This window comes from Hipposideros armiger, unplaced genomic scaffold (assembly GCF_001890085.2).
Source record: "Hipposideros armiger isolate ML-2016 unplaced genomic scaffold, ASM189008v1 scaffold_807, whole genome shotgun sequence".
Taxonomy (NCBI): Eukaryota; Metazoa; Chordata; class Mammalia; order Chiroptera; family Hipposideridae; genus Hipposideros; species Hipposideros armiger.
Genome location: NW_017732157.1, coordinates 378932 through 394311, shown reverse-complemented (window position 1 = coordinate 394311; position 15380 = coordinate 378932). Strand labels below are relative to the sequence as shown.

The 15380-nt window shown below is 41.1% G+C and overlaps 3 protein-coding genes and 1 long non-coding RNA gene across 11 annotated transcripts in view; 2 read left to right on the top strand and 2 right to left on the bottom strand.

Annotated features, from left to right (window-relative positions):
* Positions 1 to 3405, top strand: part of RPGRIP1 (RPGR interacting protein 1) — a 104188-nt gene extending 100783 nt beyond the window's left edge. Inside the window, exon 24 of the mRNA XM_019628737.1 lies at positions 3121 to 3405. Coding sequence (XP_019484282.1) covers positions 3121 to 3157 — 37 coding nt within the window. The 3' untranslated portion in view covers positions 3158 to 3405. The remainder of the gene's footprint in view (positions 1 to 3120) is intronic.
* Positions 1 to 7104, bottom strand: part of SUPT16H (SPT16 homolog, facilitates chromatin remodeling subunit) — a 43571-nt gene extending 36467 nt beyond the window's left edge. The window contains exon 1 of the mRNA XM_019628741.1: positions 6683 to 7104. Within this exon, the coding sequence (XP_019484286.1) occupies positions 6683 to 6748 (66 nt within the window). The 5' untranslated portion in view covers positions 6749 to 7104. The remainder of the gene's footprint in view (positions 1 to 6682) is intronic.
* Positions 6783 to 7864, top strand: LOC109374270 (uncharacterized). The gene is made up of 2 exons (XR_002122367.1): positions 6783 to 6867; positions 7101 to 7864. It is a non-coding gene; the product is annotated as an uncharacterized LOC109374270 (long non-coding RNA).
* A 131-nt stretch (positions 7865 to 7995) lies between these two features.
* CHD8 (chromodomain helicase DNA binding protein 8) overlaps positions 7996 to 15380 on the bottom strand; it is a 59758-nt gene continuing 52373 nt past the window's right edge. For 7 of the 8 annotated variants that reach the window (XM_019628720.1, XM_019628723.1, XM_019628725.1 and 4 more), the window contains exons 31-38: positions 14880 to 15088; positions 14067 to 14786; positions 13698 to 13849; positions 13115 to 13417; positions 12039 to 12152; positions 11669 to 11848; positions 11164 to 11280; positions 7996 to 8974 (exon numbers count right to left, since the gene is read on the bottom strand). In XM_019628720.1, the coding sequence (XP_019484265.1) occupies positions 8408 to 8974; positions 11164 to 11280; positions 11669 to 11848; positions 12039 to 12152; positions 13115 to 13417; positions 13698 to 13849; positions 14067 to 14786; positions 14880 to 15088 (2362 nt within the window). In that variant the 3' untranslated portion in view covers positions 7996 to 8407. The remainder of the gene's footprint in view (positions 8975 to 11163; positions 11281 to 11668; positions 11849 to 12038; positions 12153 to 13114; positions 13418 to 13697; positions 13850 to 14066; positions 14787 to 14879; positions 15089 to 15380) is intronic. The other variant, XM_019628724.1, reaches the window with a different exon arrangement.

Below are 15380 nucleotides of genomic sequence, written 5' to 3'. Positions count from 1 at the left end.
AACACCTGCTACAATTTAATAATGCAGTTGTGCTTACATTGTCTTTATTTTTTAACAGCTATGTTTTATTTTTGGAAAGTGATGCAATTTTCCATTTGTAGTAAAGTGCAGTATCCTTTCTGAATGTATTTAGGTTTAAAGAGTTCACAGTTTTTTGGAAGATGAAAAGGACAGAGAGTGGTAAGTGACTAAACAGAGCTGACGTAGCAACACCCTAAGTGTGTGACGAGCATTCTCACTGGGAAGATACTGATGATAGATAGCATGCATATCTCTAGAGTCCCAATGGGTTCAGAACTCAGGAGGCACCAAGTATCAAGGAAGGGGAAATATTGCACATAAATGACTTCAGGGTTAAAAACAGGTCTGGTCAGCAAGCTTAACAGACGGACCCCAGTTCTTGAAAGCTCCGAGACAACTTCTAAGCTCTCTGCAAAAAGATTTGATTTATTCTCTGGAGAAATGGACTCAGGAAAGCTCTAGACTCAGGTATTAGGCCGAGCAGAAAGCAAGTGCTAAATGTTAGAGAATTAAATGAAAGTCTGTATTTTGAATAACAACTGGGAACAAACGCCACAAAGAAAAGAATTGGAGGATTGTTCTTGGCATGTCTTCAATGAATTCAGAGAAAACACTTCAGATACTGACATTTGGGGGTCCTCCATGGAATGAGCCAGCCTATTAACTCTAGAGTAACCCCAAATAGTTGAGCGGCCCTATTCATGTAGAGCTTCCAACCAGTTTCTTATTGTCTTATTCTCAATTTTGATTTTTGATTTTTGTGAAGTCTCCAATATGTACGAGAGAAAGCAAACAAACCCAGAGGAAATAGACAAGGCAGAGGACAGAAAATAGAAATTAAATAAAACACTTCACAGGAAAAATAAAGTACATCCATGAAACAAGAAAATAGGACAAGAAGGAACTCTTAGAAATTAAAAAGTTGAAATTTTACAAAATTCTATAAAAAGCTAAGAAACAGTATATGGAAACAAAAGACAAAGGAATAGGAAACAAAATTGAAAATTAATAAGTAAAACTTAGTAAAGAGGTCTAAACATTACTGAATAGAAATTTCAAGTTTAAAAAGGAAAAAAAAATCGCTGAGGAAATGGAGGGGAGAAATCATAAAAGAATGAACAATTCCAGCACTGCAGGTGGTAAATCTTGAGACTCAAAGGACCTCCCACTTCCCAACTGAATGCAGTGACATTTGAAAATATAAGGAATCAAGAGATGATTCTAAATGTTTCAGAACAACAGGCCATATACATTGGAAAAGGAAATAGTATCACATCAGCCTCCTCAAAATTAATACTGTAAGATTGAAGACTGACAAATAGCTTCAAAATTCTGAACAGAATTCTGAGACTTTCAACCTTGCATTTTATACCCACTGAACTATATTATTAACTAAAAGTCAAGATAGAATAAAACTTTTAAGACACACAAGGACTCGAGAAATACATATTCTGTATATCCTTCCTTAAGAGGCTCTTAGACAAATGCTCTAACAAAACAAAGGAAAAAAATCAAGACATGGGCTTTAGGATACAGGGGAAGTCCCCACACTGAGAAGTCCCAAGGTTCAATTCTACCTGTACAGTGTAATGTAAGATTGGGGGAGGTGGTAGTGGTGGTGTTTAAAAAACAAACACAGGATTAACAAAATACCTGAAGAGTGAGAATTTTAGAATAAAAGACTGATTAAGATTATGACAGACCTGCAGGAAAAAATTAGGGCTAGGGATATTTAAAAAGAGAAAAAAACTGAGGCAATCATTAATGCCAGGAAAAATAAAAACTGTAGAGAAAAGGAAAGGTAACCACTCCATTACTTTGCCCAGCAGTGAAAATATTCATATGAGCATTAATAATATAAACTATTGGTTTTACCAAAAAAAGTGAAGAAAAAAAAACTTATCAAAAGGGGTTGATGTGTAATAAAGCAAGTATAATAAAATATTAACTATAATCTAGGTGCTGGAGACACAGGTCTTCCCTGTAAAAGTCTTTCTCCTTTCTATATACTTGAAATTTTTTATAACAATGTATCAAGAAGGAATTTTAAAAGTATCAAGAGGTAGGGAAGTTGGAAAGTTAAATTTAAATCCTAATTTACCAAAACAACAGTTAACATAAAAAACTGACAAATCAAGAAATAGCAGTAGATATTACTTCAAAATATGAAAGAGAAGAACTGAAAGTGGTTTATTCTGGTGCAGGTGACTATTTTTTTTGTTTTAAGGCTTTTAGAGCTATTTGGCTTTTTAACCAACTGAGCCACTCAGCCAGCCCTATGCTATTTGGTTTTTTAAACCTATGTATGTATTACTTGATAATTTTTCAAATGCAAGGTAAATAATGTAAGTGGTAAGAAATCATCAAAAATTGTGACTGGTATCTGAATGACAAAAGTTGGGGAAATACTGCAGCACAGGAAAAATTTCTTCCTTTGAACCAAATGGGTATTGCATTAAAAAAGGTAACATTTTTGAAGTCTCTGGTTATAGTTAGGATATTTATATAATTTATCATCCAAACCAAGACAGTTTGGAGAATAAAAGGGTGTGCCATTTTACACAGGAACAACAGACGAACAGTTTCAGGAAAGGCAGGACTTATGGTCACCCTAAGTATAGGCTGGATAGAAATCTCTTCAAACCTAGAAAGGGAGGCAGAAATCATTACCATCATTCACTGGGTGCCTATAACATGCCAGGCACTAATTACACTGAGTAAATGAGATAAAAAAATAAATATTATAAAAGTTGAGTAAGCAAGAGTAAATGAATCCCACCTGTCCAGGAATTTACTTCCATCTTCACTCAAGAGAGCAAAGCATTATTTAAACCTTTCTCTAACTCCCTCCAGAGAAAAAGGACCCATAAAGAACTGAGATGAACATTATCTTCCTAAAAGTAGTATGGGAATTGCCTATATTTCAAAGACTTCCTAAGCCACAGAAGATGGATGCCTAGTCTTCGAGAGCAATCCACAATACGAAATTTGTCCATGACAAAAATCAGCAAAGAGCAAAGAGCCAGAAAGCGGCACTCAAGAGAAGCACTGACACTATAGCTTATTAGTTTTCTCAACCAGCACAAATTTTCTTTTTAGGGTTGGAGCCACCCACCACCTCAATCGTGACTGGTAGAGCACATGAATGAACGCATGGGATCAGCATTCCTTTTGAAAACAGCTGCTATTTTGATGTTTTATGGCATTCTTTCTGTTTAAGAGGCAGATGACTGAAGTCAAGGTTCACTCACAGCAGGATGTCATAATAGGTAGGTCTCAAATGAGTTATAGGTGTGCCTGTATATTGTATCCCTTAGCTCTCAAAGCAGTTGGGACCCCAGAATGGTGGGTAACCTCCCTGCCTCATACCCCATGCAGTACTAATAGTATTACATGGCTAAAAATAATCACAAGCAGGGCCGGCGAGTGGCGCGATGGTTAAGAGCTGGCTTGGGACGCCAGAGGGCCCCAGTTCGGATCCCACATATGAGGGCCCTCTGCAGCTAAGATGCTGAACAACAGCTCAATCTGGAGCTGGGCTGCTGTGAGTTGTTGATGAAGGCATAGGCTGCAACCCCTGCTGCACTGGGTTGCCATGAGCTACCGTGTGTAGCCAGCAGCCAGCGTGAGCGGCCGTCCAGAAGCCGGCGACTGATCTGCCTCACCCGGGAAGAGTGCAATTATCGTGCCAACTTGGGCCAGTGAAGCAACGTCCTCCACAACTATACTGAAGAAGAAAAGGACAGCAATTTGTCTGTTCCCCTTCCCCCAATTCCCCAGCACTGTTCCCATCCCCCAATTCCCCAATCAAAATCTAAAAAAAAAAAAAAAAAAAAAAAAAATCACAAGCATGAAAAGACTGGGAAGATCTGAATAAGGACCCAGAGGAAAGTATAAGAGGACAGAAGAGACGCCCACAGCCCTTTCATGACTCCCCATGGCCCCCCGCACTATAGCCTAGGGATTTCTAATGCAGAAATACACAAAACCCTTTATGCTCATAAGAATTCTAATTTAAAATAGAGGAAAGACTGGACTAGACTCAAACATTCAAGAAGAGTCATAAAACAGTAATAAGTTGTAGTCACTATGGAGGTCTCCTGTTTGACTTTTGACTGAGCCTATTTTCTCTTCTCTAAAGTGACACTATTCACTCTGGTATAAAGTTTGTTTTAGAAATTTCCACTCAGTTAAGTGTGATACTGCAACTGTTTTTAGGACTTAAGTTATGAAAATTGTAATTAAGAAATAATACATCTTATTTGCAGTGGCGCCATAATATGTGCCTAACCCAAACTCAACTTGCAGATATTGGGTTGTTGGAAAAGTCATGAAATATTTTTTGCTTTTCGTTGCAAAAATGCGTCATGATATTTCCGACAATCTAATAGGTGCGATTAGGAGCCACCTTAGCTCCCACTATTAAAAAAAAGAAGTTTAGTAGCTCTTCAGTTCTCTACAACTCTACGTAGTTGAAGACAGTTGGAGCTATCTTGTGGTAGCGTGTGCAACCACACAGCTCTCTGAAAAGCTTATTATGCTTAGAGGTATTATGCTTAAAATTATGAAGTGGGTGTGGAGCCCAAACTAATGTTTTAGTTAGTTAATTTCTGTCATAAGAGAGATTTCTTTGAAGATGGGCGCTGACAACACAGGCTTGGGATATATACAGTTAACTTCAAGTTATTCACTTATTTCAATGCCATTTTTATTAAAAAAGGAAAAAGTGTAAAAGAAAAACAGGTATAATATGCATCTATATATGTCACTATCTTTCTGCTACAGCTAAGAGGATAAGCAACCAGAACTTATCCCAGAAAACTATGATCACTGCTTAAGCAGATCAGAATGAAAGTACTGTAACCAGGAAAGACTAAATATAGAAATTCTACAGGTGGGTTTTGGGCATAGTTATTAAAATTTAGTTATAAAAAAAGCAGAAAGTCCATTCAAATAACATTTTTATTATAATAATTAGCTACACCTTTTGATAATGAATAACTTTTATATTGACTTCGCTCAACTTTGTAACGCCAGGGTTTTACCAACATCTAACATCTCCCCTTCAAGTGATGTCATTAAGTTACAGAGGAGGGCCGAGATAAATTTTAATGATTTTTGAGAAACCAAAAACGGGGACCAATAACTTTCATGGATTTAAAGACCATCATTTGAGATTAAGTTTGCCAATCTGTATCAAACCTCAAGTTCTCCCTAGTTCCATGCTTTGCGTTTAATTATTATATAGACTCTAAACCTTAGCTTTCATGAATGGTTGAGAGGATGAAGAATAATTCGATAAACTTTAGATCACTGGGACTAGAAACAACGTTCACATCAAAGGTGTCTAATTTCGGAGTCTATGGGTGGAAAAGTGAGCTTTTGATTATTACCTGCACACTAGTACTTAATAATCTTTAGAAAACTTTAGGGCTTTTACAGTTCTTCTAACATAGATCATATTCAAATTTAAAAATGTAACTGAGAGCTGTAAAAACATTTGATAAAAATTAACCAATAAACACTTTAAAAAATAAAATTTATGTTCAGCACTTGTCTGGCATACAGTCCTTATTTTTGCTTTCAATAAAATGCAACTGAGAATCCACTTTATTTTCAATTATCTAATGCATTTATCCTCAAAAGAAACATGCACAAGAACCTTTCATATGAATGGCAGGGAAATGACCAATTTTAATTGCTTGGTTTTTAGTACAGAATCAATTTGAAAGGCAATTAATTTACAAGGCTGAAATCAGAACTGAAAATATTTTGTCAGGACGTTTTTCAGGTTTTAAAAAGTCTTTATTAGCTTTATCTTTCTTGGATGACAGAGTTCAGAGGCCAGGCTTAAGCTAGACAGCTCAGGCTGCACCACAGGATACAACCAAATATTTTAACTGATAAATTACTGTCATAAAAATAAATTTTAACTGTGGACGTTTTTCAAGCAGCAAAATTGCCCATCTTTAAAAAACTGGTAACTGCATCAGCTTTTTCTGACACGTGCCACGGATACTCTACCAAGGAGGAAAACTAATGAGATTTTATGCATCACATCGTTTTTTCTATTACTAACGCCTGCCTGCAGGTTCTCAGCGCTAGGTTTCTGTGTTATCCACGGCAGGGCCTAGAACATGAGGCGGTTGCGCGTGAGCGGTATCTTTTTTTCACTCCCGCAAAAGAAACGCAAAGAGGCCGATTCACATCCTCCTAGCCCCTCCATCCATCCTTTACGAAGATGGTTGTAATTCTGGCGGGACCTGGGGCGCAATACTCTGATTCTGGAAGGACAGAGCGAGTGCGTGGGTGTGTGTGAACACTGCAGGAGGGGGCAGCAAGACGTGATCACAGAGTGGGAGGGAAGAATGATGCCTCTTCTAAGGCGGGAAGAGACTACGAGAGGTGACTTATGCATGACGGGGGCCGGCACGCGGGAAAGATGGTGGTGGCCGCAAGGAAGGGTGATTGCAGGGGAGTCCCGGTTGCGGTGAGGGAGGCGCCCAGGGCCGCCTGCGGTGAATGATCCTGGAGCAATTAAAGGGGGAGACACTGAACCCGGGAATTCCCGACGGAAAGGGAAAAAAGGGCGCCGAGAAACAGGGTTATTATGGGATGGAGGAGGGGGGCTCCCTAGGGAAAATTACGAGATCTAGCTCACCCGCCAATTGCTGTACAGTCTCTTCACTCTCCGGTAATAGGCGTCTTTGTCCAGAGTCACAGCCATAGCCACAGACGCCGCTCCTCCTCGGGTCCCGAGAATCACGCGAGTTCCCGGCTCCGCCACCAGCTCTCGGCCCCGGAATCCCGCACTCTCTCAGTGACCCGGAAGTATCGACCTCAAAGGTGCCCTTTCCGCTTCCGGGTCCCGACAGCCCTGGGGTTTTTTTTTGTTGTTGTTGTTGTTTTCCCCTTTTTTTCTTTAATCCTCCCTCGGGAGGTTAGGGGGAGGAAGGAAGAGTGGGGGAATCAACAAAATGTGCAGTCTGGATTTTCGCGGGGTTTTCTTGTCAACTTAGCAACCGCACGCCAGTCTACGTCATCACGTGACGCTCTGCCCCCGCCCTTACTCGCTGCAGGGCCGCAGTTTCCAGGAGCTCCGTTTTTTTGCCGAGATGTCTGCGGCTGGGCAATGCTAAGGCGGGAGACCTGACGTGCCAACCCCGCCCCTCACAAGCAGCCGCGCACGGATGTAATGGCCCCCACCCATCGGCCAAGGAAGGGGAAGCGGAAAGAGCGCGTTATGGCGTGGGAAGACTACAGCGTAACTGGGCACGTCCCCCTCCTAGAAATGTTGGGGAAGCAAAAGCCTTTGCTGCTCCAGGATTGGAAGGATCCTCGATACCAGGTCGCTGGATTGAGGGCTCCGCACGGACACAGAAATCTCAAAAATGATACAGCGAGCCCACCACCCTCCTGATACAACTAAGACCCAAGCTATGGGGGAAGAACTTCACCTTAGAAAGGGAAATAAAATGCCCAGGCTTCATCAGAGCGCTGGGATTGGTAGGGGAAGGGCGCTAGGAAACAAATGGCTTGAGAGGATTCACAACTCAGTATCCAAAGACCAAGTCGTGACAGCGTCTTTCCAGTCTCTTTTTTTGCTGCAGTTCATGAAGTGACACACTATGGCTTCCCCAAAGCACCGTTACTTCAGTTAATTCAAAACAAAATGTACGTGTTTCTTGATGAAATTCTTCCTTCTCATCTCTTATAAGAACTTCGAGTTTGAATCTAGAACAATATTTTGCCTATTATTCAGCTTAAATCATTCCCTTACCTTGAGCAAACTGGACAGTCTACACAAATCCTTTAATAAAGTACAGATGACTTGTCTGCTCTATCCAAGTTAACTTTGCACTAACAGTAATGAACTTTAGGGAAGGTGGTGTTAAAATTACCCATCATGAACAGCAACTCTTAAAATTAATATTTATATTGGGTTGGAGCAAATATAGAATGAGGGAAGAGTGGAAAAGGATTAACTTAAATTTATTAATGCCAAGGGAAGGAAGGTAACAGTTCCTGACCCTCCAGCTGTATCCACAGTTCGGCCAGGAACGGGCTCTGCCAGAGGCTAGGGCCAGCGCTACATAGTCTGTGGTTAATGGAGGTGTCTAGGCAGGGGTGAGCGCCTCAGCTGCTCTAGTCTCCTTTCCTTCCCCAGAAATGAGGAAGTGGTCGTGTATTATTTTAGGAGTTCCCCTGCCTGCTCAATCTGCTGAAATTTGGAAGCAATCAGGTACAAGTTTTCTTTTTCCTTTTCACCTCCTGGAGTCCTGGGTTTCCCCACATCTCCCCTGCCCCTCCCACTTTTCCATAGTCCAAGGGCCAGAGTAAATGAAAATACAGCAGCCACCCAAGCAATGGGGACCATGCTGGGGCTTCAGTCATCAGCATCTTCGCTGGAGTCTGAGTTGGCTGGCATCATAGGATCATCAATGAGTGAGAAGTCCCTTTCTGAGCTATCATAGCCCTGAGATAAATCATCATCATCATCTTCATCCTCATCGTCCTCGTCCTCCTCAGGTTGCAGTGGTGGCAACCTCAAGGCAGTACCAGAGGTGGTAGTGGCTGGTGTAGAAGGGTAGCCAGGGGCTCTCAGGCCTGGATGGTGATGGTGGTGATGGTGGGGGTGGGGGTGGTGGTGGTGGTGATGAAGCATGGTGCTGGAGTCTACATGAGGGGATGATGCTGCACCACCCATCACAAACGGCATAAAAGGCAAAGATGCAGATGTGGCACTGCTGTGACCCAGAGATGACACAGACTGCAGGCTACTACTGCTGTGCTGGAAGGTATTATGCAGAGATAGGGACCCAGTGCCTCCACCCTGCATCAGGGCCATCATCTTAGAAAGGTCTGGTCGCATCCTACGTGCTCGCTTCTTGCTGTTGTCTGGTACAATAGGCCCTGGCAAAACCCGGTTGAACACAGTTTCAGCATGGTGACCCTGGGAGGAAGGAACAGAAAAAGATAGTAAAAAGGAAGGGGCGGAGGAAGAAACAAAACAGACGTCAACAGAGTCCTAGTTTGCAAATGCTTTTTCACTGAATCTGTCTTTAGGAGGGGCAAAACAAGGACAGTAAGAGGCAGCTTGATGGAAACAATGTTGGACATGGCTGGTTGAAGCATTCTGATGCTAAAATGAAGTTGATATTGATACTCATGTGAACCAGAGTTTTGCTTTTTCTCATGACTACACTGTACGTTTACTCTGGCCAACCACTTCACAAATGCTTACCTTTGTTAACGAGGTGCCTGAGTAAGACACTGAATGAATCAGTACTTGCACAGTATACTAAGGGCAGGCTGTTCACATGATCTTATCATGTCAAGTGCCTCACAACTATGTTGATATTTACAATACTATCCTTCATTATTTACTCTAGGGGGGTAAATTCAAGAGAGGTCAGATTAGACTTTTGGATGTCTACCCATCAAAAAGACTGTGGCTAGCTCCTTGTCAAATTTAATAAAGTAAGTTTCACATAGATAAAAAAACTTATGTATCTGCTGACTTTTAAATTGCCTCTTCTAGATGTTCTGACTGTAAATTTTGGTTAAGTTCACTGAAGCTGGAAATTATTACTTTTACTCCCTCTGCTTTGCTAGACCTAAGTGCAGTACTAGGTAAACTGGCATAAACTCAGACAATTGGTACCTGTCTGTGGACATTTCCCAATCTAAGCCTAACACCAGACATGAGAATATACCTTTCTGACTTGGAAAACAAATATCTCAAAACTCTATTTGTATAAACTTGTAAACTATTATAATAGCACCTAAACTCCTGCTGGTCCCAGTAATAAAATACATAGTGTTAGATACACCATTAATTCTGCATTAAGAATTCTGTACTAGTCATATTATGATTTTCTGAGAGTTCCTATGATCCTTTCTTTCTTAGAGTTATCAACTGGCTATAAAGAAGCAGCAAAAATATTTGGGGGTAAAAATAAGTAATACTATTTTTAGAACTAAAGAAGGGAAAGACTTTACAGGCTGCTCTATAAAGTTAAATTCAAGACAGAGAAGGTACCAGCGTTCTAGCCATTAGCCTCCCATATCAACCATTCTGCTTATTACATTCTTGGTCCCATAGATGCTAAGAGGGAAAATTAAACCATTCTTCTATAGTAACAATATTTATATGAAACCACTTGCACTGATATGAAAATAATAAACTTCATAAATTCGTATCACAAATATAGATTATGTACAAAATAATGTCCTCAGAATGTTAAATGCAGAAGATACTGTTCATTTGGAAATCAATTTTGTTAAAAGAGAAACCATGTGGTTTATATGTATCATATATATAAAAACATATATATAAAAGATCAAATGGGGAATGATTAGATAAAGTGAGTATACACAAATGTGGAATGATTAGATAAAGTGAGTATTCAAAAGTGCTAATCGACTTTTAAATGACCGTTTACCAAACCGAACCATGATTTATATATGTTTAAAAAATATAACTATTGCTCAAAGTTTTCCAGTTATAATTTGGTGGAAAGGATTATGGGTAATCTATCAAATAGTCTATAACCATGATAAAAAAGCACAGCTATATTTGAAAATAATGAAATAAACTACTGACCAAAATTGTTATTATAAACTATAAAACATGGTTTTCTACCCTTTTTACATTACTAGCATATTAATAATTCTCAACCTCTTAAATGTTGGGAAACCCCATGACTGTTTTCCTTTGTAGGCCTCCAAATCACTTCTGAGATATATAGAATCATAAAACTTTTAGAGATTATCTGCTCCAAACCCCTCACTTTTCAGGATGTACAAATTGAAAAGGTTAAAGGATTTGCCAAAAATCCTTTAGTTAGTAGAAGAGCAGGATAAGGCCTTTAATATTCTAACACATCTTACTAATTTTTATTATATTTTAATATGCTTAAAGTGCTGAAATTAGTTTTAGAATTTTATGCTCTTCTAGAGATGATGATGCCAGAGGGCTGTAAAAATACCAATAAAAATACTCTGGTTTCCTTACTGGTGACTGCAGATTGAAAATTTCTCAAACTGGAAATGCACTGGCAAAAACATAAAGAGCATTAAATAATTCCTCTAGTCACATCCAGTGTGGGAACAGAGTGGTAATGCCTCAGTCTCACTCACCTTTTTTCCATTCCGAGAGTTAGCAGTCTGTACTGGTTCCATTCCCAAACAGTTCAATTCTGCCTTATTATTTTTTTTACATCTCTGCCACTTCTGTTTTCTGCGATCCTCCATATACTGCAACAGAAAAGTCTCAGTTATCCTACAGGAATAAAAATATTCTCTGGAGTAATTATTAAGGTACTAGTATCTGGTTTGACAATAAGTGCTTATTGCATAGATAAAAGAGTGGAAAAATGCCATTAAACAAATCTCTCCAAAAATTTTAGGTGGTTACATAATAGTTTAATAGGAAATATTTGCCTAGCATTTAGTTTAACAAGTGCTTTAACATTATTTTATTTTGATCCTCACAACAAATCTGTGAGGTAAGATGACTGGGTACTACTATTCTAATTTTGTAGATGCAGAAACAATGACATAATATGGCATGCTTCCTCCCTCTCACACAGCTTAAAAACCAAGGGAACGACTTTAAATCTTGCTGGATGGAACTGCCACTCACCGCTAGAAATCGGGGATCGACAGCGAACTCTGGATGACCCTGTAACCACATCTCCAGTTCAGCCCGGCGAGGGGCATCCTCACCCACCAGCAAAGTACCATCCACCTTATTGATGACAGGGATCCGGGTCTCCAGGTCCACATCAAGGTGATTAGGCTCTTCCATGCACTCCACCTCCAGCTGCAAACCCAGAATCCACCCCCATGAGCACATACTCTTCTTTGGGGCAGGGAGACAGGGGGAGCAGAGCCAATGGTAGCCATAAAATAACTCTAACATCTTCTAGTCCCTCAATCCCAACTGCCTTCATAAATTTTTGGGAATAAAAAGATCTTATCTAATCATATTAAACAATATCTCTACCACTCACCTCGACTAGCTTCTTTCTGTTCCCCTTCTTCTTATGAAACAGAGGATGTCCATCTCCCATTACTCCATTAGCCATCAACTTGTGCTTCTGGAATGTTAACTTCAATCCTTCCTCCTAGGAAGACAACCCCACCCACCCAAGACGTCATATGGTACATGTTTTTAAATTTTAAGCTTTAAGGGACTTAGGGTAAGAGTCATCCTCTGGCTCAATGATGATGGTGAGAAGGCCTCTAAGGGATAGAAATTGGAAATACAGTATAACAAAACTTATATACTTTTTGTTTAGAAAGCTTTCATTTCTTGACCTAGTGCCCCTCAGGTAGCTGTAAGACAAGTAGGGTTTATCTCAACAACACCCAATGCAGGAGGGTAAAAACCACCTACGTGGTGATTCGGTACCAGCATGGCAACTCACCACAGGGGCAAAATCCTGATATTCCTATTACATGTTAATTTAAGAAATTTTTTTGTTGAGTACTTAATGACCAGCTAATAGGGCTCAAAAGGAAACAGAATCAGGAAAAATAAAAATTTTCATCTATAAAATAAATAACAGATTTAATTTCAGTATGAATGAGTCCTTTTTATTTTTAACTTAATAAGGCCCATAATACTTAGATGTCATTTGAACAGCTTTGCCACAATTTGATCTCTATTTTTAAAAAACTAGGAGGTGCCGGCTGAGTGGCTCAGTTGGTTAAGAGCTCGCTCAAGAGTGCGAGCTCTGAGCAACAGCGGTTCGATTGCCAGCCCGAGCTGAGCAGCTGCTGAGCTGCCAACAGGTGGCAGGAGGGCTCAGCTAAAAAAAACCCAAAAACACCTAGGAAACAAGCCACCCAAAAGAAGGCTTTGTGTCAATTAAAATTCATTTAACTGGTCCTTGGGAGATATTATACAAGTTAAGATCCCTTCCTTTATGCAATGGTTTTTCCTAAATGGATCTTTGTGAGCTCTAATTCTTTTTCCCCTCTCATTTTCAGTTAGTTAACCAAATAAGTTTAGTATCCTGTCGGTGAAACTAGTTAGAACTGTAACCTCCTTCCCCACTTGCCAATGCCTAAATGCTGAGCTTACATCTTTGATCTGAACCGTAAACTCTTTCTCATCCATGCCTCGGCGAAGTCTGGTGAACTGAGCTGCTGCTGTGGTGACTGCGGACACTTCCTCCTCTGCCATGGAAGCTGCACTGCTACTTCGTGGCGTGGGGACCGGAGAGTCACCATATTCTCCTGGAGTCAATGAGGGACTATCTAGCAAGTGGTTGCTTGACCCCAAAATTCCTCCTGTTACTATTTCCTGGTTCCGGCGGCTAGAAGGCCATTTCCCTGAGAGTACAGCCTGGCAGACGAGGTCAATACGGTTTATCAGGACACGATCCTGAGTGGGAAAAAAACAAATCAATACTGGTGTTAGGGACTGAGTACTAGCTATGTGATTCTGTGACAAACAATAGTGCCATCATTATCAAGATGGGTAAATCATAAGGGAATAAGGAGGGAGGTAACAGTATCAGATTCCGAAGTCAGCTGGGAAGAGTTTCATGAAAAAACTGTAGTATTAAACACAATCAAAGAAAACCAGAACCATCTGTTCCTTGTTCCCTGTATATGTTACATTGTATTTCTAGACTCTGCATGTCCGGGAAGGAGGCTGTTACCTTGGGCCACTCAGAGGCTCTTTGTCTTTCTTGTAGCAGCAGAATCTCAGGGGTCATTTGTTCTCCATCTTCATTTGGGAATCCATCTTGGGACATAGTGAGGGACAGGAGACTCTCTTCATCATAGAGCTTTGAGTGGGACCGGTCAGCAGCTAGAGATCATACAGAATGTATGAGCAAAGATGAAATAATAAAGTTATATAGGAATGGTGTTATATGGGCTTTAAATAAAGACCCAAAGAATAACATGTTTTGATATTCTATCAAATCAAAATCCAAATGTCTCTCAGAGGATGCATTTAGAAAAGATGGGAAGGAGCAGAGGGGGCAAATAGGGAAGAAGGCCCACAGCCCGTCACATGCACTCACTTAGCTTCTCTTCCTTCTCGTCCTCACTCTCCTCAGTGCTGGAGCTGGAGCTGGACGAGGAGGAGGAAGAGGAGGATGAAGGTGACAGCTTGCTCAAGTCCAGTTCAGAGTCCGACTCATCCTCATCTTCTAGTTTGACTGGTGGGACACTCCGGGACACCAACGGGGTGGTATCAGAGGGGGCTACTCGAATCTCATAGTCTGGTGGGGTTGGTCGGCTCCTGGCCACCACCTCATGCTCTAGCTTTAAAGTCAGACTTTCCAGACTGGGGACCTGGGTAGCTGTCTCCTCAGGTGGCTTTTCAACAGGAGCCTCTGGGCGCAGGGGCAGCGGTGAGGCAGTGCGCGAGGTATACTGCTGGTGCAGCAATGGGGTAGAGCAGCGTGACAGAGATGGAGCTGAAGCTCCTGACTGATGGTTCTGCATGTAATTCATACGGGCAGCCAGAAAAGAGAAGTCTGGGTCCTGCATGATGTTGCAGTCTGTTTGGCTCACCCCATGGCGGGCTGCCCCCCGTAGAAGCTCTCCATCATGCCGAATGGGCTCCCACCATTTGGGCAATTCAGGACCTGGAGGCTGACATAATGCCAGCCGATCTTCCAAAAGGGGGTGGCATAAAACTTGTTCCCGTAAGCGTCGAAGCAATTCGATACGATACAGAGTCCGTGAAGCCCTCTCCTCAGTGATGGGCTCAATGAACAGATTAGGGTCCGGGGGCTCTGCAAGAGACACGGAAGGAAGGAGAAATTAACCAAGAGTTGGCTCTGTCACCATCCGTCCCCACTCATCCAAGAATCTCCAGTCTCGCTTACCATCTCCAGCTGCCGGGGGAAGGCGGCACACTTGGCGACACATGGCCACAAACCCATGGAAGTACTTGGTAAGGCTTTCATCTGTTTTTTTGTCCAGTCGGGCAAAAGTGCGGAAGCGATCCCAATGGAACTGCATGGTGTCAGGGTCATACTCCACACCAAAGGTAGACACTACTCGGTAGAAATCAGTTTGTTCACGCCTTGTCCATCTACAAAAGGAAGGGGAATCAGGCACAGTGATCAGAAGAACACGGGGAAACTGGTTACTTCTTAGTGTGGCTTAGAATATCTGAATACACAAAAATTGAAAGTAGGTGCAAAAAAAAAAAGGCACAGATAACACTAGAAGAGGTAGTAAGAAATACTCTGTAACATGTAAGAATTTAAGAATTAGCAAGCTAAGGAGAAAAATGATGCAAATAACTCAATGAGAATGGCTATATAGGAGACCGTCCCTAAGAGTTGATTATGCACAAAAGTGAGGTTTAGTCATAGAGGTGT